General features: G+C 39.1%; 1 protein-coding gene across 1 annotated transcript in view; it reads left to right on the top strand.

Annotated features, from left to right (window-relative positions):
* EXT2 (exostosin glycosyltransferase 2) overlaps positions 1 to 24734 on the top strand; it is a 157080-nt gene that overhangs the window by 48043 nt on the left and 84303 nt on the right. The window contains 2 exon segments of the mRNA XM_025356328.1: positions 1908 to 1928; positions 1931 to 2002. Coding sequence (XP_025212113.1) covers positions 1908 to 1928; positions 1931 to 2002 — 93 coding nt within the window.

The raw sequence follows: 24734 nt of genomic DNA, 5'->3' as shown, positions 1-24734 counted from the left end.
ATCTTCACTCAGAGTACAAAAGTAGCTCCATGTAAGCCATTTCTGGCAATATAGTTATTTTTCTACTGGTACCTTAAAGGCTAATTTGTTATATTTAAGTGGGTACTTACTGCCCATTTTGATAAGGACTTTAATAGCAGGAAAGCAGTTTGCTTGTTCTTTCAGATTCCAATACTTTCTTATGAAGAGGAACAAGTGGTTTCTTTCCAAATGTTTGAAGTCTATCTATACTGAAGTTTTTTGTGTTTTTTTTTAAGTTTCAGGTTTATTTGATCAGGATTTAATGATCTTATATATGTATTATTTATATTTTAGAAAGACCTTTGAGTTTTTCCTTTGGTTTTAAGCTGCAGACTATGGTTGAGGGCAGCAATGTGGTATTTTGGCATTTGATGGGAATGAGGAAGCCTAGAGGCCAGTGATACACTGAAGGGCCTGAGTAACATGCTCATGACTGTGAAGCAGTGCATAGGGAGTATTAGACCCAGTCCTGCTCCCTTCAGCTTAGAATAACTCCAAATCATGATTGCCCCCGAATCTCTTTGACTGGAAAGCGGTAAATGACTTCACATATGATATATCAGTAAGAATAATCTTTGGAAATACTTTTATTTATTTATTTACTTTAATTTTTTGAAATAGAGCCTTACTCTGTTGCCTAGGCTGGAGTGAAGTGGCGTGATCTTGGCTCACTGCAACCTCTGCCTCCCAGGTTCAAGCGATTCTCCTGCCTCAGCCTTCTGAGTAGCTGGGATTACAGGTGTGCACCACCACACCTGGCTAATTTTTGTATTTTTGGTAGAGGCGGGGTTTCACTATGTTGACCAGGCTGGTCTTTAGCTCCTGACTTAAGGTGATCCTCCTGCCATGGCCTCCCAGAGTGCTGGGATTACAGGCATGAGCCATCACACCTGGCCTTGGGAATACTTTTAGATTAGAGACTATGGAAGAGAAGGAGTTCAACTGTCTAATCTCCTACTGTAGCAACTTTTGACTGTGAGATGAGAGAGGGATACAATTCCCTGGGGGAATTTTCAAACTTCACATACCACTCCTACTCCCATTTTTATAGGCTTTCTGGGCTGGGGGCTTGGGACGTGAATCTATCTGGAGAGTCCCTGCCATAACAAACCACAGCTACTCCTACTCATAGGTGTTTGTCATTCTTCAGGTGAGGAGGGGCAAGGAGAAAAAGTGACAGCCACTGACATAGCAAGTGTAGCTCCCTCTTTTCAAGAGTCCCAATTTGGGGAACATACACAGGGGTCTTCCCTCAGAATCACCAGCAGAGCTTATCTCTATAACCCTTAATCAGAAGATGGGGCTCTCTACCAGCAAGCAGTTTAGAGAGGACTCATGTGCCTCTGGTCAGGTGCAGCAGTGATACATGGTATTGGACCTACACGATTCTCAATGTCATTTTTCTGGGAATGTGTAGTAATAACAGTGGAAAGGGCTGCTGTGCCACCTGACTGCTGAGTTAGTATTCATGACCAAAAGGAAAACCTGCCAGAGAGTGTCTCCTTGGTGTTCTCCAGAATCGTTGCTATGTGGGAAAGAAAATAGAGTAGAGAACGTCCCGCTAACATGGCTGTCATGATAGCAGCACTGGGGATAAGGTGTGCTTTTGATTTCTCCCCTCTTACTCCCTTCATGTGTTGTGTTTGTGTGTGTGTTTTAATTAAAAGGGACAAGTCTTTCAAGTGTGCCTGTTGGAGTGAGGCTTGTTTTAGATTTGCTTTTCTAATCAAACAAACTTATGCTTTCTTTCTCCTGGTTTTAGCATGGCAAACATGGGAAATCTCAGCCCAGGCAGATTCCTTTATAGCTAGTTGACCCAAGTTGTGCTCTTATTTATTTATTTTTGATGACACATCTTGATTAAAGGTTTCCAATCCACCTTTCAGCTCTTCATGGAACCAGCCAGGAGAGAGAGCATTGGTTAGCTGCTAATCACCAAATGAACTCCCTGATCTGGCCTAGGGAACAGTGGGATTCACAGGCATGGGTGACTCAGAAAACCAGGCCCAGCAGAAATGAATCTCTAGTCTCTTTGCTGAGAAGGCTTGACCAAACACAGTTTTATTGGTCAGTGGCTCCTGCTTTAGTAACCTTTCACCCCAGTGGCTCTTGGAGGTGCAAGCCACTGGCCGGCCTTGTCTTTGAACTCCTCATGGCTCCTGCCACCTCAAAGGCTCCCAGTCAGAGGCTTGTGTTTTGCTGGGGACCTCACCTCACAGCAGGGTTTCAGCAGTTGGGAAAACCGATCCACCCTTAGAACATTGACATATTTGAAGGTGATACCCCTGAGACTTGAAACCTAGGGCTTTCTATTTCAGGAGCTGTCTGTCACATGCCAAGAAACATGACTCAGGCTTCCCCTTTTCCCTTCTTGACCCCTTCTTGTTTCCCGGAGGACAGGAGGTCATAACATGGGAGCATTCCCTCAGAGTATTCATGAAGTCCTCTCTTACTGTCAAGCTCTTTCACCCCTTATTCTTCTAATGTTCCCCAAGTAGCATTTATTTCGAAAGTTTGTTTGTTATTTTTTAATAGGGCAAAAGCGTGCAAATCACAAGCATCTTTGGTGTCTGGGAATATAGTGGTGAAGATGGTGTAGTGGAAGTGTCATGAGGCTATGTGTTCAGTCCTAAAGCGTTCAGATCACAGAAGTCCTAGTTGTGAGAGAACCTGGCTATAGTTTTCTTTGCCTTCTTGATTCCATTCCATCTTCAGAAAAAACTAGATCTTGCCAGAAGACATAGAAATAGCATGGATTGTCCTCCCACATCTGCTTGGGTTCTTGCCTGAAGAGCAAAAGTGAAAACTTCTGGTATTTAGAGGCAAATCCAGGGAGCTGTTGATATTAGATGACTTCAGTATAGCTTCTTTGGCAAGAAATCAAACATCTCATTCTAAAAACATTGAGTAGAAAATGCCTCTTCTACTCATGATGCCTTTAGCATAGAAAAGGAGCAGATAATATCCATTGAAGTCTTTGCTTTTCTACAATTCAAATAGAATATTATTGATGATATTATAATACTACCTTTAGCAGAAAGGACAAAGGTCTCTTTGTGCTTTAGAGCAAAGTTTTAAGTTTTTAGAAGCGTTATCGGAAGAGTTAGGCCTGTTTCTACTATTGTCTTGTTCTGTGGTCATGGGTATTTTCATGAGTAGGATCATGAGCTCATGTTCGCTGTTTGCAAAGGGAAGGGCCAAGTTAACATTTGTGTTAACTACTGTGTCTGGTACTGTACTGGGAGCTTCCTCATGAAAACTTGATGAGGTAGCTATTATTGTCATTTTTATAAAGGAGGAACTTTAGAGGCTGAGTAGATGGCCTGTGGTTATAAAACTTAAGTGACAGACTCAAGATTGGGAAGAATTTTGGCATGTGACTAAAAAGTATGAACTTCGTTTATAAAGCTCTCTCTTTTGTCCTTGTTTAGAATACTCTTGAACTATTATAATCATCTAAAATATTTGTAAAATGCCTACTTTGGGTAATAGACTGTACACAATTCAGAGCTATACAAGCTATGGTTCTTGTTCTCAAGTGGCCAACATTTTTGAAGGAAGAGGTATGTGATGTCCATTAGTGTCTATATTAGTTTGCTAGAGCTGCCGTAACAAAATACCACAGATAGGATGGCTTAAACAACAGAAATCTATTTCTCACAGTTCTGGAGGCTGGAATTCCAAGATCAAGGAGTTGGCAGGGAGGGTTTCCTCTGAGGCTTCTCTGCTTGGCTCGTGGATGGCTGCCCTCTTGCTGCCTCTTCACGTGTCATCCCTCTGTATTCATGCACCTCTGGTGTCACTCTGTGTGTCCAAATTCCTCTTCTTTAAGAACACCAGATTGGATCAGGGCCCACCCTAACAGCCTCATTTTCACTTAATCACCTCTTTGAAAAGGCCCTTTCTCTAAGTACAGTTACATGTTGAGGTGCTGGGGGTGAGGGTCAACATGTGAATTTGGAGTAGGCAGTTCAGCTCAGCCCTGGCTAGGTCTGTATAAAGTATAAGAGCCAAAGTCAGTAGTTGTCATTTAGTGGCTCAATTGAGAAAGGGTTTTGCTTCTGACTGGAGTGCATCTCTGAGGTTTTTTCTCCTAACTCCATTCTCAACACCTTATCAAGTATAAGTGGTGGCCATGGTGTCAGGCCAGACAGAGGGTAGGAGCCAGTGAAGAGGAGTGCTTTCACTACCACCTCATTCCGTTGCAAGTTGAAACACTGAGAACCGGCCTGTTGGGCTCAACTCAGATTGTGTGAGGCGACTCTGCCCTGGATACCTCATCTTCAAGGGGGGACTTATATTCATGGCTCCCTAATCACCACAGGGTAAGTTAGATTCTTAAAATAGTTTATTAAACCTAATAAATGCTCAGTTTTGTTTTGTTTTGTGGTATCAATGGAAAGATTCTTGGAGAAGACTTTTTTCTTCATTGAAATTTTGCATATCACAGTTTATGTTTTAATTCCAGAAAGGGAAGGTTGAAGGTTCAGGATTCTACACTAGATTGAGAGCTTCGGTCCTTTAACAAATGCTTGAGAATTTTAAAAAGATTTAATAGTACAGAAAACCTCTTATAATAAAAGCAATTCTTCATTCTTATGCTTACGTCACTCAGGATGGTTGATTTGGGGGATGGGGAGGACAGAAGGGTGGCAGAGGAAATAGATTTATGAAAATAACATATCTCTATCCCTAAAGAGAGATTGTTAATTGATCCTTGTAACATTGCATGCCTGCCTTTTGTTGCCTCACCTAGATGCATCAGCTAGATCAACCCACCCCAGCACATACTTGTACACTCTAGCTCTTGGGATCAGCCAGGTTGATGGAGTGTTAATGTCGTAGTAAATTGTAATAAAGAAGAAATCTTTCCAGCAATTTTTTAAAAACGTTTTTTAAAGTTATAGAATCGTAGTCTACTTGGCCCAGATAAGGTCATGGCCTTCCCTACCTCATTCGTGTTTTTCAGAGCATTGGATTCTCCTTGACTACTAGGCAGGGCACAAAGTGTTTAGAAGATTAAGGAGACACAGAGGCTTCTGAGTTTATCTTCTGTAAAACATGTAAATAATTTCTTCTGATGTTTTCCCTATTGATCCATTGATCCACCAGTAAAGCAGAGTTTACTGATACCACACTTCTTTAATAGCAAGCCATATTATCTGCATTAATTGTTAATGGGCTAGACCCGGGCAGGAAGATATCTGTTTTTGTTTTGTTTTGTTTTTTAATTGAGCATTTTCCCCTTTGTACTCCGCATTGTCTTTTTTTTTTTTTTGGTAGCAAATTTGTTGACATAATTGGAACATTTAACATTTTATATTTTTGGACCTGAGAGAGGAGGTTTATCTTTAATGAAGTGTTAGTTTCTTTTATCCAGCAGCAAGCTACTATTTTTAGGTGCTGTGGGATCCTCCCTATCTTCCAGGAAGTAACTCTCAAGGGAATTGTGAGCTGAACATCACGCTTGGAGCAAGGCACGTTGGAGTACTAATAGTGGCATGAGAGGTAGTGGGATGGCATGCAGTCGTGTGCATCTGTTTCCCTCCCGTCCTTTTCAAGATTCTTAGTGCATGACTTTGGACAAGGTACTTAGCTTTAAATGTCTCCATTTCATCATCTGTTTGTTTTTATGTTCTCTAGTAAGGACTAACTCCCAACTGTGTTACAATACAAGAAATCAAGGTAGAAAGAGATCAGGGGTGAACGTGGGTATTTTGTTACCTAGACAACTGCTCCCTAAACGTTGTTGAGGAAAATTCTTGGTTATTGTTATTCTCAGAAGGGTCTTCCAACATCACTCAAGATGGACATATAACAGTCCTTGCCACTGTGTTGGGTCAGAGGTTAAATGCCTCTCTTAAATTAGCCAAGAGCACATAGGACTGTGACTGAGAAAGGGAGACTTCTGGAAAAGTTGAACTTTATGTAGCATTAGGAGTCTTGAAGTCACTGATTGATTCCTTTAGGAATCTGTGCAGGACCATAGCCCGGCACATGCTCCAGTATTACCCAAGGTAAATCAGGAAGGCTAGAGAAAAGCAGGACCAGTAAACCCCCATGAACCTGTCAGTGGCTCAATTTTCTCATCATAAAATAGGGATAATTGGGTTGTGAGGATTAAATAAATTCATACAGGTAAAATACTTAAAATAGTGCCCAATACATAGTAAATGCCTCATTTAATCACAGATATTTATTGAGCACCTGCTTTGTTCAGGCACAGTTCTGAGTGCTACAGATGCCACAGTTAACAAAACAGACACAAATCTCTGCCTGCTTGGAACCTGCATTCCTCTGGCGGGAACAAGTGTTAGATGATGCTGATGTTGATGATGGTGAGCATCGTCATTATCTGAGGTCACAGATGTTGGAAGCAGAATGAACTGTGAGCATTAAGTTCGCTTTTCACCCTTTCTCCAGGGGTATTTGTCTTTTACACTGAGGTAAATATGTTTTTTGGGAAATTCCTGTGTTGAAGATGGTTTCTAGGTTGCTTGTCCTGCCTTTTTGTAATGTGTTCCTTCTAATTGCAAGTTTAGTTGTCTTATTCCAAAGTCTATGGCATGACTTAAAGAAAGGAAAGAGTTTGAGATTGGGTGCAGTGGCTCAGGCCTATAATCCCAGCACTTTGGGAGGCTGAGGCAACAGGATCACTTGAGCCCAGGAGCTCAAGATCAGCCTGGGCAGCATAGTAAGGCCCCATCTCTACAGAAAATAAAAAACTTAGCTGGGTGTGGTGGTACATGCCTGTAGTCTCAGCTACTCAAGAGGCTGAGGTGGGACGATTGCTTGAACCTGGGAGATGGAGGCTGTAGTGATCTGTGATCACGCCACTGTACTTCAGCCTGGGCAACAGAGCAAGACTCTGTCTTAAAAACAATTGGAGTTTGGAATCTCCATTTTTCATTTGCCTCTCTTTGTCCCATGTTCTAGTTCTTTTTCTGTATCCTTTCTCTGATGATAATCAGGTTTTTAAACTCTTTATAGGAATCAACCCTGTAATCCAATGCTGTATAGGCTTGTAAATATGTATTGGACCTTGAAAATAAAACCTTGTCTAAAAACTCTTGTGAACTTACATGAGTACACTATTTTGATATCAGAAAGTATTGTCCTGGATTTCATCATTTAGACCTCTTCCCTACATTTTCGTCATTAATGAATATATGCTTTAATCATTTTCTCTGGTGGAACTAACTGCATTGTAATTCTTTAATTACCCCCCATAAATATAAGTACTGAGATTGGAAATGAAAGGAAGTAATGTGCTTCAAAATGGATGACATGTGCTTATATATGGGCCTCTGGGAATTTACCAGGCCGCTCTGTTTGAGAATAGGATTTGAGTGCTGGTCCATGTATTTTCTTGTTTTTCTAACCTTTGAGTGACTCATAGTTTTGGATGTAATAATAGATCTAGAACTCCCCAAAATTAAACTACACAAAGAGGAAATTGTTGTATATTCAACTTTTTATGTGTGGATGGGGCTGATGCTGATGTTGAGAGTTCTTCAGAAATTCTGGAACATGCTAGGGACACATGGCCTGGAAGACTGTGTAGAGCCTTTTTTTTTTTTTTCCTCAGCACCAGGGAAGTGGGATTAAACTGGAGGAGGTTAGGAGATGGTTAACAAAAATGCTAGGAGTGAAGAAAGTTAGATTTAAATGAGCAAGATCTTTGAAGCTAACCAAGAGGTAGGGTCATGAGCAAGTTGTCAAAATCCTGAGAAGGGTGAGAGAGAGAGAGAAATAAGGTCCATTTAGTATGGCACAGAGTTTCATAATGGTGTTTGTTAATATTAAAACTTTTTTTCCCTTTCACTACATATGTGCCAACTGGGTAGAGACTATTTTTAAAAAGACAAAACCACAATAATAACCCGCTGTGGATTCTACATTCTTACATATTTTTAGAAGGATGGAAATGTGGGATAAGGTAAAAAGAAAATTGAGATTAAATCCTAGGAGAGATTAATTCCTAGCAAGAATTATTGGGCTGTATAGGAGATCCTGGGAAGAAAGCAAATATGTGTTCACTAAGGTGTGATACACTAGATCTTGCACTGGGCAGTGGCTACATTTAAAATGGTTCTCAGCTGTTCCTCTGGAACAACACAGCTTAAAATAGAGTCTCTACTGGTCAAGCCAAGTGTAGTCTTGCCTTGCTGTTGCTGAGAAAATTGTGATGTTAAGGGTGGAGTTCTCTCTCCTTAATCCATTTCTAATTTTGGGGGACACCTGGGCCTTACTCTAGAGGAAATTCAGTATACTAGTGTAAAGAATCTGTAAGAATCCACAGACCTATTATACAACAGCTGTAGTATTTATGGGCTGGTTTCTTGAGTCCTTGCCCATGGGTGAGGACTAGTAAATTTTGCTTAACATTGTGTGCCAACCGTCAGAGAGTTTTTGGTCTGTCTGTGAAGATAAGCTTTTCCCCCATAGAATTACAATGGGGCAGAGAATAGATGCTGATTGTTGTGAAAAATTGTCAGATAAATTAGAAAAGAATTAAGGCTAGTTTCAAGGAAGAGATGAACATTAAAGTACAGATAGGATTTTTTAAATTAATAAACTTTAGATTTTTAAGAGCAGTTTTAGGTTCACAGCAAAATTGAGCAGAAACTACAAAGAATTCCCATATACCCCCCATCCTCATAGTTGTCCAACATACCCCACTATTTACATTGAACACCATAGTGTACATTTCTTACAGTTCATGAACCTACATTGGCACATCATTATCACATGAAGTCCATAATTTACATTAGGGTTCACTCTTGATATTTTACATTGTATGGGTTTGGACAAACGTGTATCTACCATTGTAATATACAGAATAGTTTCATTGCCCTAAAAATCCTCTGTGCTCTGCCTATTAATTGCTCCCTTCTCCCAACTCTCGGAACCCATTGATCTTTTTGCTATCTCTGTGGTTTTGCCTTTTTTTGAAGTCATATAGTTGAAATCATATAGTATGTAGCCCTTTCAGTTTGGCTTCTTTTACTTAGTAATATGCATTTAAGTTTCCTCCATATGTCTTCATGGCTTAGTAGCTCATTTCTTTTCAGTGCTAAATAATATTCCATTGTCTGGATGTACCATGGTTTATCTATTCACCTACTGAAGGGCATCTTGATTCCTTCCATGTTTTGTATATGAATAAAGCCGCTGTAAACATCTGTCTGCAGGTTTTCAAGTAGATGTAAGTTTTCAATGCATTTGGGTAACTATCAGGGAGCACAATTGCTGGCTTGCATGGTAAGAATACGTCTGGTTTTGTAGGAACCTGCCAAACTATCTTTCAAAGTGGCTGTACCACTTTGCTTTCCCACCCGGAATGATTGAGAGTTCCTGTTGCCCTACATCTTCACCAACATTTGGTGTTCTCAGTGCTTTGGATTTTGGCCATTCTAATAGATATGTATTTGTATCTTATTGTTGTTTTAATTTATAATTCCTTAATGATATGTGATATTGAACATCTTTTCATATGCTTACTTGCCATCTACATATGTTCTTTGGTAAGGTGTCTGTTCAGGCCTTTTGCCATTTTTTAATCTGTTTGTTTACTTTCTTATTGTAGAGTTTTATGAGTATTTTGCTTATTTTGGATAGCAGTCCTTTATTAGATTAAATCATTGATATGATTTTTGCAAATGTTTTCTCCCAGTCTGTGGCTTATCTTCTCATTCTCTTGACATTGTTTGTTGCACATCAGAAGTGTTTAATATTAATGAAGTCTAGCTTATCTATTATTTATTTCCTGGATTATACCTTTGGTATTATAACAAAAAGTCATTGCCATACCCAAGGCCATCTGGGTTTTCTCCTAAGTTATCATCTAGGAGTTTTATAGGTTTTTGTTGTTTTTGTTGTTGTTCTTTGTTTTGTTTTGAGACAGAGTCTCCCTCTGTCACCCAGGCTGGAGTGCAGTGGTGTGACCTCGGCTCAATGCAGCCTCCTCCTCTTGGGTTCAAGCAATTCTCATGCCTCAGCCTCCCGAGTAGCTGGGACTACAGGCGCACACCACCATGCCTGGCTAATCTTTGTATTTTTAGTAGAGATGGGTTTTCATCCTGTTGGCCAGGCTGGTCTTGAACTCCTGACCTCAGGTGATCCGGCCACCTCAGCTTCCCAAAATGCTGAGATTATAGGCATGAGCCACCGCACCCGGCTGGAGTTTTGTAATTTTATGTTTTATATTTAGGTCAGTGATCCATTGTGAGTTAATTTTTTTTGAAGAGTGTAAAATTCGTCTAGATTTTTTTGCATGTAGATGTCCAGTTGTTTCAGCACCGTTGCTGAAAGACTGTCTTTTCCTCATATGTATTGTTTTTGCTCCTTTGTCAAAGATCATTTGGGTATATTTATGTAGGTCTATTTCTGGGCTCTCTATTCTTTTCCGTTGATCTATTGGTCTATTCTTTCACCAATATCACACTGTCTTGATAACTGTAGCTTTATTGTAAGTTTTGGAGTCTGATAGTCTCAGTCTTCTGACTTTGTTCTTAAATATTGAGTTGCCTATTCTGCATCTTTACCTCTCCATACAACTTTAGAATCAGTTTGTTGACAGTCACAAAGTAACTTGCTGGGATTTTGATTAAAATTTTATTGAATCTATAATTCAAGTTGGGAAGAACTGACATCTTGACAATATTAAGTCCTCCCAGCTAGGAATATAGAATATCTCTCCATTTATTTAGTTCTTTGATATCTTTCATCAGAGTCTTATACTTTCACTCTTATAGATCTTATACATATTTTGTTAGATTTATACTTAAGTATTTCATTGTTTTCAGTGCTAATGTAAATGGTAATGTGTTTTAAATTTCAAATTCCATTTATTCATTGCTAGTATGTATGAAAAGGATTGATTTTTATATATTAGACTTATATCCTGCCATCTTGCTGTAATTGCTTATTAGTTCCAGTTTTTTGGTTGGATTCTCCATATAGACAATCATGTTATCTGTGAACAAAGACAGCTTTATTTCTTTTTTCCCAATTTGTATACCTTTTATTTTTTTTCTTGACTTACTGCATTAGCTAGCCCTTTCAGTATGGTGTTGAAAAGGAGTGTGAGAGGGAACATCACTTCCTTGTTGCTGGTCTGAGTGGAAAAGCTTTGACTTTTTCATCATTAAGTATGATATAAGCAGTAGGGTTTTTTGTAGATATTCTTTATCAAGTAGAGGAAATTTCCTTCTATTTTTAGTTTGCTGAGAGTTTTTATCATGCGTAAGTATTAGATTTTGTCAAATGCTTTTTCTGTATCTATTGGTGTGCTCATAGAGTTTTGCTATTTAGCTTGTTGATGTGGTGGATTACATTAATTGATCTTTGAATGCTGAACCAGCCTTGCATACCTGGGATAAATCTCACTTGATCATGATATTTAATTCTTTTTACACATTGTTGGATTTGAGTACTGTTTTTTTTTTTTAGAATTTTTTGCTTCTATTTTCATGAGAGATATTGGTCTATAGTTTTCTGGGTTTTTTTTTAATTAAAAATTTTTATGGGTACATAGTAGGTATATATATTTATGGGGTACATGAGATAATTTTGATACAGGCATACGATGGGAAAATGGGATATCTATTGCTTCAAGCATTGATCATTTCTTTGTGTTACAAACATTCCAGTTATAGTCTTTTAGTCATTTTGAGATGTACAATAAATTATTGTTGACTATAGTCACTCTGTTGCACTGTCAAATACTCTATCCTATTTATTCTATCTAACTATATTTTTGTACCCATTAACACCCCCTACTTACCCACTCCCCACCCTTCCCAGCCTCTGGTGATCATCATTCTACCCTCTATCTCTATGAATTCCGTTGTTTTAATGTTTAGCTCCTACAGATGAGTGAGAACATGCCAAGTTTGTCTTTCCATACCTGGGTTATTTCACTTAACATAATGACCTCCAGTTCCATCCATGTTGCAAATGGCAGGATCTCATTCTTTGTATGACTGGATAGTACTCCATTGTGTATATATACCACATTTTCTTTCTTCATTCATTTGTTGTTGGACACTTAGGTTGCTTCCAAATCTTGGCTGTTGTGAATAGTGCTGTTATAAACAAGAGATTATAGATATCTCTTCGATATACTGATTTCCTTTCTTTTGGTATATACCTAGCATTGGGATTGCTGGATCAAAGTTTAGTTCTATTTTTAATTTTTTGAGGAACCTCCATACTGTTCTCCACAGATGCTGTGCCTGTTTACATTCCCACCAACACTGTATGAGGGTTCCATTTTCTCTACATCCTCACCAGCATTCATTATTGCCTGTCTTTTGGTTGAAAGCCATTTTAACTAGGAGGAGATGATATCTCATTATATTTTTGATTTCCATTTCTCTAGTGATCAATGATGTTGAGCACCCTTTCCTGGCATGTAACAACATGGCTTAATTTTGCCCATTTTTAAATCAGATTTTTTTTTCTTATTGAGTTGTTAGAGCTCCTTATATATTCTGGTTATTAATCCCTTGTCAGATAGATAGTTTGCAGATATTTCCCCCCATTCTGTTTGTTGTCTCTTCACTTTGTTGATTGTTTCCTTTGCTATGCAGAAGCTTTTTAACTCTGAGATGCAATTTGCCCATTTGATTGCCTGTGCTTTGGGGATTTTACTCAAGAAATCTTTGCCTGGACCAATGTCCTGGACAGTTTCCCTAGTGTTTTCTTTGAATAGTTTCATGGTTTGAGATCTTAGTCTTTAATCCATTTTGATTTGATTTTTGTACATGGTGAGAGATAGGTACCTAGTTTCCTTCTTCTTCATTCTGTGTTATTGATAAGTTAAAGACTTATTCCTGCCATTTTGTTATTTGTTTCCTGGTTGCTTTGTGATCTTTTTATTTTTTCTTGCTTCTGTCCTGTCTTCCTTTTTGTGAAGGTGTTTTTCTCTGGTAGTATGTTTTAATTTCTTGTTTTTTATTTTTTGTGTATCTGTTGCAGGATTTTTTTTTTTTTAATTTAAGGTTACCTTGAGGCTTACAAATAACATTTTGTAATCCATTATTTTAAACTAATGACAACTTAACACTAATTGCAAAAACAAGCTAACAAGCAAAGAGAAAACTAATGAAAACTCTACACTTTAACTTCACTCCTCCCCACCTTTTAACATTTTGTTTTTATTTATATTTTATGATACTGCCTATGTCTTGAAAAGTTGTTGTAGCTATTTTTGTTAAGTTCATCTTTGAATCTTTCTACCTAAGATATGAATAGTTTATACATCATAATTACAGTGTTATAATATTCTCTGTGTGTCTGTGGACTTACTGTTACTGGTGAGTTTTGTACCTTCAGATGATTTCTTGTTGCTTGTTAACATCCTTTTCTTTCAGATTGAAGAACTCTTTAGCATTTCTTATAGGACAGATCTAGTGTTGATGAAATCCCTCAGCCTTTGTTTGTCTGGGAAAGTATTCCTCCTTTATGTTTGAAGAACATTTTTGCCAGATATATTATTCCAGAGTAAAAGCTTTTTTCCTTTAGCACTTCAAATATTCCGTGTTATTATTGATAAGTTAAGGACTTATTATTAAGGACTTCTTATTAAGGATAAGAAAGTCATGTCACTTTCTTCTGGCCTGTAAGGTTTCCACTGAAAAGTCTGCTGCCAGATGTATTGGAGCTCCTTTATAAGTTATTTGTTTCTTTTCTCTTGCTGCTTTTAGGACCCTTCCTTTTTTCTTGACCTTCAGAAGTTTGATTATTAAATGCCTCGAGATAGTCTTCTTTGGGTTTCAATCTGCTTGTTGTGCTATAACCTGCTAATACTTGAATACTGATATCTTGCTGTAGGTTTGGAAAGTTCTCTATTATTATCCCTTTGAATAAACTTTCTACCTTGATCTCTCCACCTCTTCTTTAAGGCCAATAACTCTTAGATTCGCCCTTTTGAAGCTGTTTTATAGATCTTGTAGGCATGCTTCATTCTTTCTTATTCTGTTTTCTTTTGTCTCCTCTATGTTTTCAAGCTCACTAATTCTATTGCTTGATAAATTCTGCTGTTGAGAGATTGATGTATTCTTCAGTTTGTCAATTGAATCTTTTAACTCTAGAATTTCTGCTTGATTTTTAAAAATTATTTCAATCTCCTTTGTTACATTTATCTGTTAGGATTCTGAATTCCTTCTCAGTGTTGTCTTGAATTTCCTTGAGCTTCCTCAAAAGAGCTAATTTGAATTATCTATCTGAAAGGTCACATGTCACTCCAGGATTGATCACTGATGACTTATCTTAGTTCATTTGGCTAGTTCATGTTTTCCTGAATGTTTTTGATGCTTGTGGATGTTTGTCAATGTCTAGGCATTGAAGAGTTAGGTATTTATTGGAGTCTCAGTAGTCTGGGCTTGTTTGTACACATCCTTCTTAGGAAGGCTTTTTAAGTATTCAAAGGAAATTGAATGTTGTGATCTAAATCTTGGTCACTGCAGCCGTATCTGCATTGGGGGTGGCACTCCAAGCCCAGTACTGCCAGTCTTATGGACTCATGAAGGTACAGCCTTGGCGGTCATGGATTAGGTCTGGAAGAATTCTCTGGGTACCAGGCAAAGACTCTTGTTCTCTTGTCTTACTTTCTCCCTAACAAATGGAGTCTCTCTCTCTGTGATGAGCTGCCTGGAGCTGGGGGAGGAGGTGACACAGGCACTCCTGTGGTCATCGCTGCTTGGACTGTGCTGGATCAGATCCAAAGTGAGCATAGTACTGGATCTTTCCCAGGGCCTGCAGTGACCACTGCCTGGCTGCTCCTCAGGCTCCAAGGGCTTATAGATATCTCTTCGATATACTCACTCGATATACTCGATATACTCACTCAGGCTCGATATACTCGATATACTCACTCAGGCTCCAAGGGCTCTTCAGTCAGCAAGTAGCAAATCTGTTCTGGTTTATGTCCTCTGCAGGACAGCAGGCCTCACCCCTGCCCAAGTCATGACCAGAAATGCCATCTGGGAACAAGGGCCTTCAGTTGGGAACCTTAGGAATCTACTTGGTTCTCTGTTCTGCTGTGGCTGAGCTGGCATCCAAGCTGCAAGTCCTTCCCACTTTTCCCTGTCCTTTCCACATGTAGAAGAAGTCTCTCTCTATGGCCACCACTGCCCCAGGCCCATGGCAAGTGCAGCCTGGCTACTGGCTGATGTTCAATCAAGGCCCAAGGGCTCTTCAGTCAGCTTGTGGTGAATGCTCTCAGGCCTGGGTCTCTCCCTTCAGGGCAGCAGTCTCCCCTCTGGCCCAGGGTGAGTCCAGAAATGCCATCCAGGAACCAGGGCCTGGGATGAGGGATCCAAGAGTCCACTTGGTACTCTACCCTGCTATGGCCAAGCTGGTCCCCAAACTGCAAAACAAAGTTCCCTTTTCTCTTCCCTTTCCCTGAGCAGAAGGAGTCTCTCCCAGTGGCCACCACAGCTGTGAATGTGCTGGGTCATACCTGAAGCCAGCACAGCCCTGAGTCTTACCCAGGGCCCACAGTGAGAGCTGCCTATGTACCACTGATGCTTATTCAGGGCCCAGTGCTCTTAAGGCAGCAGACTGAATCCTACCAGCACTGGGCCCTTCTCTTCAAGGAAGCGAGTTTCCTTTTGGCCCAGTGTGGGTCTAGAGCTAGAGCCTGGAATGAGGGTTTCAGGACTCTGCCTGCCTCCCTGTTCTGCTGTGGTTGAGCTGGTATCCAAGTTGCAAGATGAAGTCCTCTTTATTGTCCCCTCTCCTCTCCTCAAGTGGAAGGAAAAAGCCTTTCCTGGAGCTGAGCTGCACTGCCTGAGGTTGGGGGAGCAGTGACAGAAGCACCCACTTTACTGTCCCAGCTGGTGTATATATGTAGGCCACATATACCCCAAGTCCACTGGCTCTGAGCCCAGACTTGCCCAGGAATTGCCATCCTTGAGGCCTAGACTGCCTACCCCAGAGCACTTTAGCCATTAACCAGAACTCAGGTTCCGACCACTGGGATGGATGATATTCCTCTAGCTAGGGCTGGTCTAAATGCTGCCTCCATGGACACTGACTGAATTTTGCCCCTTATTGATTTCCAGGGTGGCAGAGCAGCCCAGAATTCTAATGCAAAGTCCCACAATCACTGTACTCTCTCTTCCCCAAGCACCCAGATTCTCTCTGCACCAAGCTGTACTGCCAGAGGATGGGGAAGGGGTTGGTGTTGGCAATTCAAGACTATCTTTTCTACCTTCCTCAGTGCCTCTTTCCTTAATATGATGTTAAAACCACGTACTGTGATTGCTTACCTGATGTTTGATTCTTACAATAGTGCTTTCTTGTGTGGGTAGTTATTCAATTTGATGTTCCTGCAGGGGGGATGATCACTGAAGGGTTCTGTTCATCCGTCTTGTTTCACCTTTTTGTTTTTCTTTTAATGTCAGTGTTTGGTTTTCATATTAAGGTAATTCTGGCCTCATAGAATGAGTAAGTATTTCCCCTGCCTCTATCTTCTGAAAAAGATTATAGAGAATAGGTGTGATTTCCTCCTTAAATATTTGGTAGAATGAACCAGCATACCCATGTGGCATGGTACTTTCTGTTTTCAAAGGTTACTAAGTATTGATTCAATGTTTTAACTACATATAGGCCCGTTCACATTGTCTGTTTGTTCTTGTGTGAGTTTTGACAGATTATGTCTTTCAACAAATTGGTCTATCCAGATGTATCATAATATTTACTATTCTTTCAGTGTATATAGGATCTATAGTGATGTCCTGCCTTTTATGTCTGATGTTAATAATTTGTTTTCTCTCTCTCTTTTTCTTCTTTTTTTGTCTCTCTTTTCTTTTTTCTCTAGCCAGTTAGTCTGGCCTAGAGGCTTATTGATTTTATTGATCTTTTCCAGGAACCAGCTTTTGGTTTCATCGATTTTTGCTATTGATTTCCTGTTTTTAGTTTCATTAATTTCTGCTCTAATTTTTATTATTTCTTTTCTTCTGCTTACTTTGGATTTAATTAGCTCTTCATTTTCTAGTTTCCTAAGGGTGAAGCTTAGATAATTCATTTTAGATCTTTCTTCTTTTCTAATATATGCATTTCATGCTATAAATATTCCTCTAAGCACTGTTCTTGCTGCATCCCATAAATTTCAATAAGTAGTGTTTTTATTTTTATTTAGTTTAACATTTTAAAGTATTTCTCTTGTGATTTCTTCTTTGATCCATTTATTAGAATTGTGTTGTTTAATCTCCAAGTTGCGAAGCAGTTTCACTATGCACTGGTTGCTACTTCAGCCCACTACACCTTGGGCTACATCTGAGTCAGGTGAGACAGAACACTTTTCCACATGTTTCATGAAGGGGGTTTATTTCTTACAGATAGGCAGCAAGGGACAACAGAAGCCTAGGGATTCATTGTGCGCTTGTCCCCTGAGGCTGAGGAAAGCCACCCAGGGTGGATGGAATCTTGGCTGCACGTGTCTCACTTGCATTGCAGCTGAGGGACCCTAGAAAGCAGCCTGCCCTGGGTTTTATATGCCGGGGTGACATGACATACTGGGCTAAAATGTTGAACAGACACATCTTGTTTCTAGGAGAGGCTGGAACAGCCTACGCTGTTCTGATGAGTTCCCTTTTATCTCAAGATATTACATCCCCAGCATATTCTACAGTTATTCTTTAGAACCACAAGTGAAAAAGGGGGACAACTTGGTCTGTCTAAAGCCATCTGGAGAACTTTACTGTGCACGTTTGTTGGGATTTTCTAGCTATTGTTAGTTATTATTTCTCGTTTAATTCCACTGTTATCTGAGGGCAGGCATTGTATAATTTCTGTTCTTGTAAATTTGTTAAGGTGTGTTCTGTGGCCCACAGTGTGGTTTATTTTGGTAAATATTCCATGTAAACTTTAGAATAATGTTTATTTTGCTGTTTGGGGTGAAGTAGCCTATAGACGTCCACCATATCCAGTCGATTGATGGTATTGTTGAGTTCAACTATGTCCTTACTGATTTCCTGCTTGCTGGATCTGTCTATTTCTGATGTAGAGAAATTTTGAAATATTGAAGTCTTCATCTATAATAGTGGGTTCATCTACAGGCATACTTTGTTTTATTGTGCTTAGCTTTATTGTGTTTTTACAAATTAAAGGCCTGTCGCCTGTGTCAAGCAAGTCTATTGGTGCCATTTTCCCAACAACATATGCTGCTCACTTCATGTCTCTGTGTCAAGAATTTTGGTAATTCTTACAATATTTCAAACTTTTCATTATTATTATATCTGTTATAGTGCTCTGTGATCAGTGATCTTTGATGTTACTATTATAATTGTTTTGGGCACCATGAACCATGCCCGTATAAGATGGTGAGCTTAATTGAGAAATGTTGTGTGTGTTCTGACTGCTCCACCAACCAGCTGTTCCTCATCTCTCCCTCTCCTTGGGCCTTCCTATTCCTTGAGACACAACAATATTGAATTTAGGCCAATTAACAACCCCACAATGACTCAAGTGTTGAAGTGAAAGAAAGAGTTGCATGTCTCGCACTTTAAGTCAAAAACTAGAAATGATTAAGCTTAATGAGGAAGACATATTGAAAGCTGAAACAGGCTGAAAGCTAGGCCTCTTGCACCAGTAAGTCAAGTTGTGAATGCAGAGGAAATTAAAAGCATGATTGCAATGAACACATGAATGGTAAGAAAGTTAAATAGCCTGATTGCTGATAAGGAGAACATTTTAGTAGTCTGGATAGAAGATTAAACCAGCCATATGTTTCCCTTAAGCCACAGCCTAATCCAGAGCAAGATCCTAACTCTTCAATTCTGCGAAGGCTAAGCGAGTTGAGGAAGCTGCAGAAGAAAAATGTGAAGCTAACAGAGTTTGGTTCATGAGGTTTAAGGAAAGAAGCTGTCTTCATAATATAAAAGTACAAGGTGAAGCAGCAAGTGCTGAGGCAGAACCTGCAGCAAATTATGCAGAAGTTCTAGATAAGATCATGGATGATGGTGGCTACATTAAATGGATTTTTAATGTAGATGAAAGTCTTCTATTGAAAGAAGATTCCATCTAGGACTTTCGTAGCTAGAGAGGAGAAGTCGATGCTTCAAAGGACAGGGTGCCCTCTTGTTAGGAGCTAATGCACCTGGTGAGTTTAAGTTGAAGGCAGTGCCCATTTACCATTCTGAAGATCCTAGGGTCTTTAAGAATTATGCTAAATCTACTCTGCCTGTGCTCTCTAAATGGAACAACAAAGCCTGGATGACAGCACATCTGTTTACAGCGTGAGTCACTGAGTATTTTAAGCCCACTGTTGAGATCTACTGCTCAGAAAAAGATTTCTTTCAAAATACTACTGCTCATTGACAATGCACCTGGCCACACAAGAGCTTGATGAAGACGTACAAGGAAATAAATGTTTTCATGCCTGCTAACACAACGTCTGTTCTGCAGCCCATACATCAAGGAGTAATTTTGACTTTCAAGTCATCTTATTTAAGAAATACATTTTGTAAGGCTATAGCTGGGATATTTAGTAATTCCTCTGATGGATCTAGGCAAAGTAAATTAAAAACCATCTGGCAAGGACTTACCATTCTAGACGCCATTAAGAACATTTGTGATTCATGGGTAGAGGTCAAAATATCAATATTAACAGGAGTTTGGAACAAGTTGATCCCAACACTTGTGAATGACTTAGAGGGGTTCCAGACTGCAGATGTGGTGAAATAGCAAAAGAACTATCATTAGAAGTGGAGCCTGAAGATGTGACTGAATTGCTGCAATCTCATGATCAAACTTGAATGGATGAGGAGTTGCTTCTTATGCATGAGCCAAGAAAGTGGTCTCTTGAGATGGCATCTACTCCAGATAAAGATGCTCTGAACATTGTTGAAATGACAACAATGAAATGACAAGAATATTATGTAGACGTAGTTGATAAAGCAGTGTCAGGGTTTGAGAAGATTGCCTCAAATTTCAAAAGAAGTTCTACTCTGGGCAAAGTGCTGTCAAACAGCATCCCATGCTACAGAGAAATCCTTCATGAAAGGAAGAGTCAGTTGACGCAGAAAACTTCATTGTCATCTGATTTTCAGAAATTGCCACAGTCATCCCATCCTTCAGCAACACCACCCTTATCAGTCAGCATCTGTCAATGTTGAGGCAAGTTCCTCCACCAGCAAAAAGATTATGACTCACTGAAGACTCAGATGATCATTAGCATTTCTTAACAAGGAAGTATTTTAAATTATGGTATGCTCATTGTCTTTTTAGATGTAATGCTGTTGCATACTATAGTATAAACATAACTCTTATATGCACTGGGAAACACATAAAAAAGTATGGCTTGCTTTATTTCTATATTCACCTTACTGTGGTGGTCTGGAACTAAAACTTCAATGTCTCAAGTATGTATTTCTTCTTGCAGTTCTGTTAGTTTTTGCCTCACATATGTTGAAGGTTTGTTGTTAGGCACATGTATACATGTCAAAGATTGTTATGTCTTCTTGGAGAATTTACTTCTTTATCATGTGTATCGCCTCTTTTTTATCCCTGATAACTTTCTTTGCTGTGAAATCTGCTTCGTCTGAAATCAATATAGCTACTTCTCTCTTTTGATTAATGTTAACATGGTATATCCTTCTCCATCCATTTACTTTTAATCTGTGTGTGCGTTTATATTTAAAGTGTGCTTCCTGTAGACAACATATAGTTGGGTCTTATTTTTTGATCCATGCTGAAATGTCTGTTTTTTAATAGATCCATTTAGACCATTGACATTCAAAGTTAGTACTGTTATAGTTGAGTTAATATCTACCATATTTATTACTGTTTTCTTTTTGTTGCCCTTTTCTTTTGTTTCTGTTTTCATGTTCTACTACTCTTTCTCTGTCTTTTGTGTGTGTGGTTTTTAAGAAATGGTGTCTAGCTATGTTGACCAGGCTGGTTTTCAACTCCCGAGTTCTAGCAGTCTTTGGCCTTAGCCTCCCAGGTAGCTAGGACTACAAGTGTGCACCACATCTGGCATTTTTGTAGGTGTCTTTTTGTTTTTGTTTTTGTTTGTTGTTTGTTTTTAGACAGTCTTGCTCTGTCGTGCAGGCTGGAGTGCAGTGGCATGATCTCGGCTTACTGCAAGCTCCGCCTCCTGGATTCATGCCATTCTCCTGCCTCAGCCTCCCAAGTAGCTGGGACTACAGGCACCTGCCACCACGCCCAGCTAATTTTTTGTATTTTTTAGTAGAAGCAGGGTTTCACTCTGTTAGCCAGGATGGCCTTAATCTCCTGACCTCGTGATCCACCTGCCTTGGCCTCCCAAAGTGCTGGGATTACAGGCGTGAACCACCGCGCCCAGCCCATTTTTGTAGTTTTGATTGAGCGTTTTATATGATTCCTCTTTCTTAACATATCTGTTTTACTTTTTTAAAAACTTTTTTTTTAGTTGTTGCGCTAGAATTTGCACTATACACTTACAGCTAATCCAACTCTAGTTTCAAGTAACACTGTACAGCTTCCAGGTAGTACAAGTACCTTATAATAATGAAATATTCCTTATTCTTCTTTCCTTTCCCTTGTAGTTTCACTGCTGTCATTCATTTTACTTATACACAAGCTTACAAAACCTTTTATATATGTACATATGTATTCACACAGACAAGCATATATAATCAGATACATTGTTGCTGTGAACATCTGAAACAAACTGTTATTTGTCCTGTAAATGGGATGGCAAAGCCTGTATGACAGCCTATCGGTTTATAGCATGGTTTATGAATATTTTAAGCCCGCTATTGAGACCTGCTGCTTAGAGAAATATTCCTTCCAAAATAGTAAGAATTTAAAAAAACATTTTATTTCACCTTTGCTTTTTCTCTGATGCTTTTTCTTGCCTTATGTAGATCTGAGTTCCTGACCTATATAATTTTCCTTCTCTCTGAAGAACATTTAACATTTCTTGCAAGGCTAGGCTACTGACAAATTTCCTCAGTTCTTTTTCCGAGAAGATCTTTATTTCTCCTTCACTTTGGGGGATAATTTTGCAGGGTCCAGAATTCTTCAGTGTGTGATTTTTTCTCTCAACACTTTAAATATTTCACTCCACTTTCTTCTATTGCATGGTTTTTAGGAGAAGTCAGATGAAATTCTTATCCTTGTTCCTCTGTAGGTAAGATGTTTTCCCCTACCCCTGGTGTCTATACAGATTTTTTTTTTTCTTTATGCTTGATTTTCTGAAGTTTGAATATGATATGTTAGGTGTGCTTTTTGTTTTTTTTGGGTTTTCTTTTTTTAATGTTTTTATGGTTTTTTCCTTTTGTTTTTTGTTGTTGTTGTGTTTTTTTGTTTTTTGTTTTTTGTTTTCATATATTCTGTTTATTTTCTGAGCTTCCTGGATCTGTAGTTTGGTATCTTGATATTAATTTGGTAAAATCCTCAGTCATTATTGCTTCACATATTGCTTCTGTTCCTTTCTCTGTTTCTTCTCTTCTGGTATTTTCATTACATGTAATTTATACCTTTTGTAGTTGTTCTACAGTTGTTGGAGATCCTGTTTTGTTTTCTTCAGTCTTTTTTTTTCTGTGCTTTTCAGGTTTGGAAGTTACTGTTATAATATCCTCAAGTTCAGAGATTCTTTCTTCAGTTGTATCCAGTTTAATAATGAGCCCATCTTCATTTTCATTACAGTGTGTTTGATCTCTATCATTTCTTTTTTATTCTTTCTTAGAATTTTCATCTCTCTGCTTACATTATTCATCTGCTCTTGCATGTTGTCTGCTTTTTCCATTAGAACCTTTAGCATATTAATCATAATTGTTTTAAATTTCTGGTCTGGTAATTTCAACATCTCTGCCATATCTCATTCTGGTTCTGATGCTTACTCAGTATCTTCAAACTGTGTTTTTGCTTTTCAGTATGCCTTGTAATTTTTTTGTTGAAGTCTGGACATGAGGTACTGGGTGAAAGGAACTCTGGAAAGTAGGCCTTTAATGGTATGGTGGTATTGTGTCGGGGAAGGCCTGGACTGTGAACTTCACAAATGCTTCTCAGTTTTTCCCCAGCCTTGCGTAGGTGGGACAGGATGGCTACAGACGACTAGAGTTGGGTATTTCCCCACTTTTCTGTGGAAGGTTAGAGCCAGCTGGAGTTGGGTATTTCCTTTCCCTCAGATAGGATAGGCTCTGATAAAACCCTAACAGGTTAGGCTCTTGTTAAATAGTTTCTCCTGAGAGCAAACCTTGTTAAGAACAGAATGGTCTGGTGTATTTCAGAATGGTTACTTTTCCTTCCCCTTTCTAGAAGCGCCAAGGGGTTGTTCTCTAGTATTCTCTGTGAGAACCTGGTTGGACAACTTCTGGAGGTAAAACTCTCGAAGTGTGGGGATGCCCCCATCTCCCTCCCTGACTGGGTTTCCCTGGAGTTTTTAAACTCTCAGACTTGTCCACACTGAGCCTCCAGCAATTTGTCGATTACAGTTAAGGTTTTCCTACCCTGGCACTGGTTCCTGGAGAAGTTTCTGCTCCAGTAAGTTGTGATTCTCTCTATTCACCTGTCTGTCTCTTCAGTTTTCAAGGCAGCTGTTTGCCATGTGACCTCATTTGCTTGATAGATTGGAGAAAAGCTGTTGATTTTTTCATTTCAGCCTTTTACTTGTGTTAGGACAGAATGGTGACTGCTAAGCTTATTCAGTGCCAGACTGGAAACCAGAAACCCCCAGACAGGATTTTAGTAGACGGAAGAGTATGAAGATGGCATTCCAGAAGAAGGGAATACCATGAACAAAGTAATGATCATGTGTTTGTGGGCCAGTGGAGGAAGTGACTTGCCTAGACTAGCAGAAGCATGGTGAAAATAGTGGGTGAGAAGTTTAGATATGTTGAGTGCAACAGATTTTGAAGGATATTGAGTGTCTTGGAGTAAAGATGAAGGAGGTAATGGATATTGGACAAAGAGTAATCTGGACTGTGAGAAGCTGGGGTAATGGGAAGAGCTCTGCTATTGATTGTGTGTGTGGAAACTCTCATGGGCTATTGCTGGGATATAAGGGTCTGGGTATTTGTTTTAGTTATTTACTTAACAAGTTATTTTGTAGCTGGCTAATTTACTGAACTTGCTTATTAGTTCCGATAGGTTTTTAGCTGATTCTTTAGGGTTTCCTTCATAGCCAATCTATGGAAAGTTCTTGGATTTATTTTCACATTTGTTTCCTTTTTCTGTTTTCTTTGGATTTGTTTCATTTTCCACATTAAGTTGGATGCTTACTTTATTTTTGTATGGTAATTTGGTGTATACATCAGAATAAAATTAAAATGGAACTAGAAGCAGTTGGAATTTCAGAAATATCTGAAGTCTCAGATTTCATCTCTTAGATTTTAAAAATAAAAAATGGCTATACACTTTTCTCTTAAATAGGTGAGATATATTATCAGGCTTCAACTTAACATTTAAGACAAATGTCAGATTTTTTATTGCTGTGAACTTATTGCTGAGGAAAGAAAACATTTAAATATTTTTCTCTAGCCACAAATCCCCATAAGTTTCAAGATTTTGACCGAATGCCATACTTTATGTATGTTAAAAAATTGTAAGCCAGGATCAATGGCACGTACCTCTAGCCACAGCTGCTCAGGAAGCCAAGGCAGGAGGTTTACCTGAGCCTGGGAGTTTGAAGCTGTGGTGTGCAATGATTGTGCCTGTGAATAGCTACTATGCTTCAGTCTGGGCAATGGAACAAGACCCAGGCTCTTAAAAAA

Source organism: Theropithecus gelada, chromosome 14, assembly GCF_003255815.1.
Source record: "Theropithecus gelada isolate Dixy chromosome 14, Tgel_1.0, whole genome shotgun sequence".
Classification (NCBI taxonomy): Eukaryota; Metazoa; Chordata; class Mammalia; order Primates; family Cercopithecidae; genus Theropithecus; species Theropithecus gelada.
This window is presented reverse-complemented; position numbering and strand designations above follow the sequence as displayed.